The following is a 1,614-nucleotide window of genomic DNA, read 5'->3' as shown; positions in this document are numbered from 1 at the left end:
GTCCGCGGGCGCCGCGGGCTCGACGGCGTCCGCGGGCGCCTCCGCCGGGTCCGACACCGTGAAGCGCCGGAGGCCGCTCCAGGTCCGCGGCAGGGGCGACGCGCGGTGCCGGCTCCGCGGGTCGCTGAGCACGGCCTCGAGCTCGTGGGCGCCCGGGCCGACGTTGACGAAGAGCGGCGCGTACTCCATCTCGAAGATGGGCCAGCACGCGTAGGGCTTGCCGTCCAGGCGCGCGCAGACCTGGCAGCCGGCGAAGAGGTCCCCGAAGGCCTCGGGCTCGGGCGTGAAGACGTTGATGCCCACCTCGAACCAGTCCTGCGCCAGCGTCGACCCCTCCTCGGGGAACAAGATCTCCGCGCGCGCGTCGAGCGCCTCGAAGGTCGTCGTCGACGCGCCGGGCCCGCCGGGCTCCGGCGCCGCGCCGGAGCCGGCGTCCTCCGCGGCGATGGCCGCGAGGGCCGCGACGAGGACCGCGCGCCGCACCATGGGGCTGCCCCGCACAGCGTCGCGTCGAGAGGCCGGCAGCGGACGGCAAAGGCAAGCATCAAGTATCGTTGCAGAGCAGAGCAGATTCGCAAAATGTGGCTGGGTTGTTTAAGATCCCGAGTCGAATGGCGTGATACGCTTTCGAGAAAATCGATGGCAAAGAGGGCTCCGCCAGTGGTGATGGGCACCTTTGGCAAGCTCTATCTCGGCGCCATGGCCACCGATTTGCAAAATTCTTGTTGCATCTGAAAGCCGGCACGGTCGTCTTGCGCGCAGAGCCAATAACTCAAAAACTTCAACAGCAACATAAACTCGGCATTCTATTCAACCCAGCCACAAATAATAAAGCAGCCCGACCAGTCGAGCGAGAGGAGCCGGCGGCGGTGCCCGTTCCCGACCGGCCGAGCGCGAGTTTCGCGGCGTTTGCGCCCGTTCCCGGCCGGCGCCATGGGCCAGTTCATGTCCTTCGAGGGCCGCATGGCCAAGGAGAAGGAGCGCCTCAAGGGCCACGCCTACCAGAACGCCATGAAGGCGATCCGCAAGGCGGCGCTGCGGCCGCGGGGCGACGCGGACATGTCGCTCCCGCTGACGCACTACTACATCAACTCGTCGCACAACACCTACCTCAACGGCGACCAGCTCACGTCGAGCAGCTCGCCCGACGCCGTGAGCCGCGTGCTCCGTTTAGGCTGCCGCGTCGTCGAGCTCGACTGCTACGACGTGTCCGCCTACAAGTACGCCAAGGGCAAGTTCGAGGCCACCGTTGTCGTCACGCACGGCGGCACGCTGACGTCCAAGTGCAAGTTCAAGCACATGATCGCGGCGATCCGCGACAACGCGTTCGTGACGACGGACTATCCCGTCATCGTCACGCTCGAGAACCACTGCAAGGAGGAGGGCCAGAAATTGATCGCCAAGACGCTCCACACGATCCTGGGGTCCAAGCTCTACGTGCCCGTCGACGGCGCCAAGGTCGGCCCGGAGCAGCTCCGGGGCCGCATCGTCATCCGCGACAAGCACAAGGAGGAGAAGGTCATCGAGGACGTCATCAACATGGACTCCCAGGACAACGACGACGACTACGAGACCATCAAGGCCCGCGGCGGCCACCTGAAGAACAAGCCCCAG

At 66.3% G+C, this 1,614-nt stretch overlaps 2 protein-coding genes across 2 annotated transcripts in view; one reads left to right on the top strand and one right to left on the bottom strand.

Annotated features, from left to right (window-relative positions):
* AURANDRAFT_69058 (hypothetical protein) overlaps positions 1 to 486 on the bottom strand; it is a gene marked incomplete at both ends in the record, with an annotated part of 2,371 nt that extends 1,885 nt beyond the window's left edge. The window contains one exon of the mRNA XM_009044805.1: positions 25 to 486. Within this exon, the coding sequence (XP_009043053.1) occupies positions 25 to 486 (462 nt within the window). The remainder of the gene's footprint in view (positions 1 to 24) is intronic.
* A 633-nt stretch (positions 487 to 1,119) lies between these two features.
* AURANDRAFT_18222 (hypothetical protein) lies at positions 1,120 to 1,422 on the top strand (the record flags this gene model as incomplete). Its single annotated transcript, XM_009044806.1, has 1 exon — positions 1,120 to 1,422. A coding segment is annotated over one exon (303 nt), but the record flags the coding sequence as incomplete, so codon positions are not given.
* Between the last annotated feature and the right edge of the window lie 192 nt (positions 1,423 to 1,614).

This window comes from Aureococcus anophagefferens, assembly GCF_000186865.1.
Source record: "Aureococcus anophagefferens unplaced genomic scaffold AURANscaffold_839, whole genome shotgun sequence".
NCBI lineage: Eukaryota > Pelagophyceae > Pelagomonadales > Pelagomonadaceae > Aureococcus > Aureococcus anophagefferens.
This window is presented reverse-complemented; position numbering and strand designations above follow the sequence as displayed.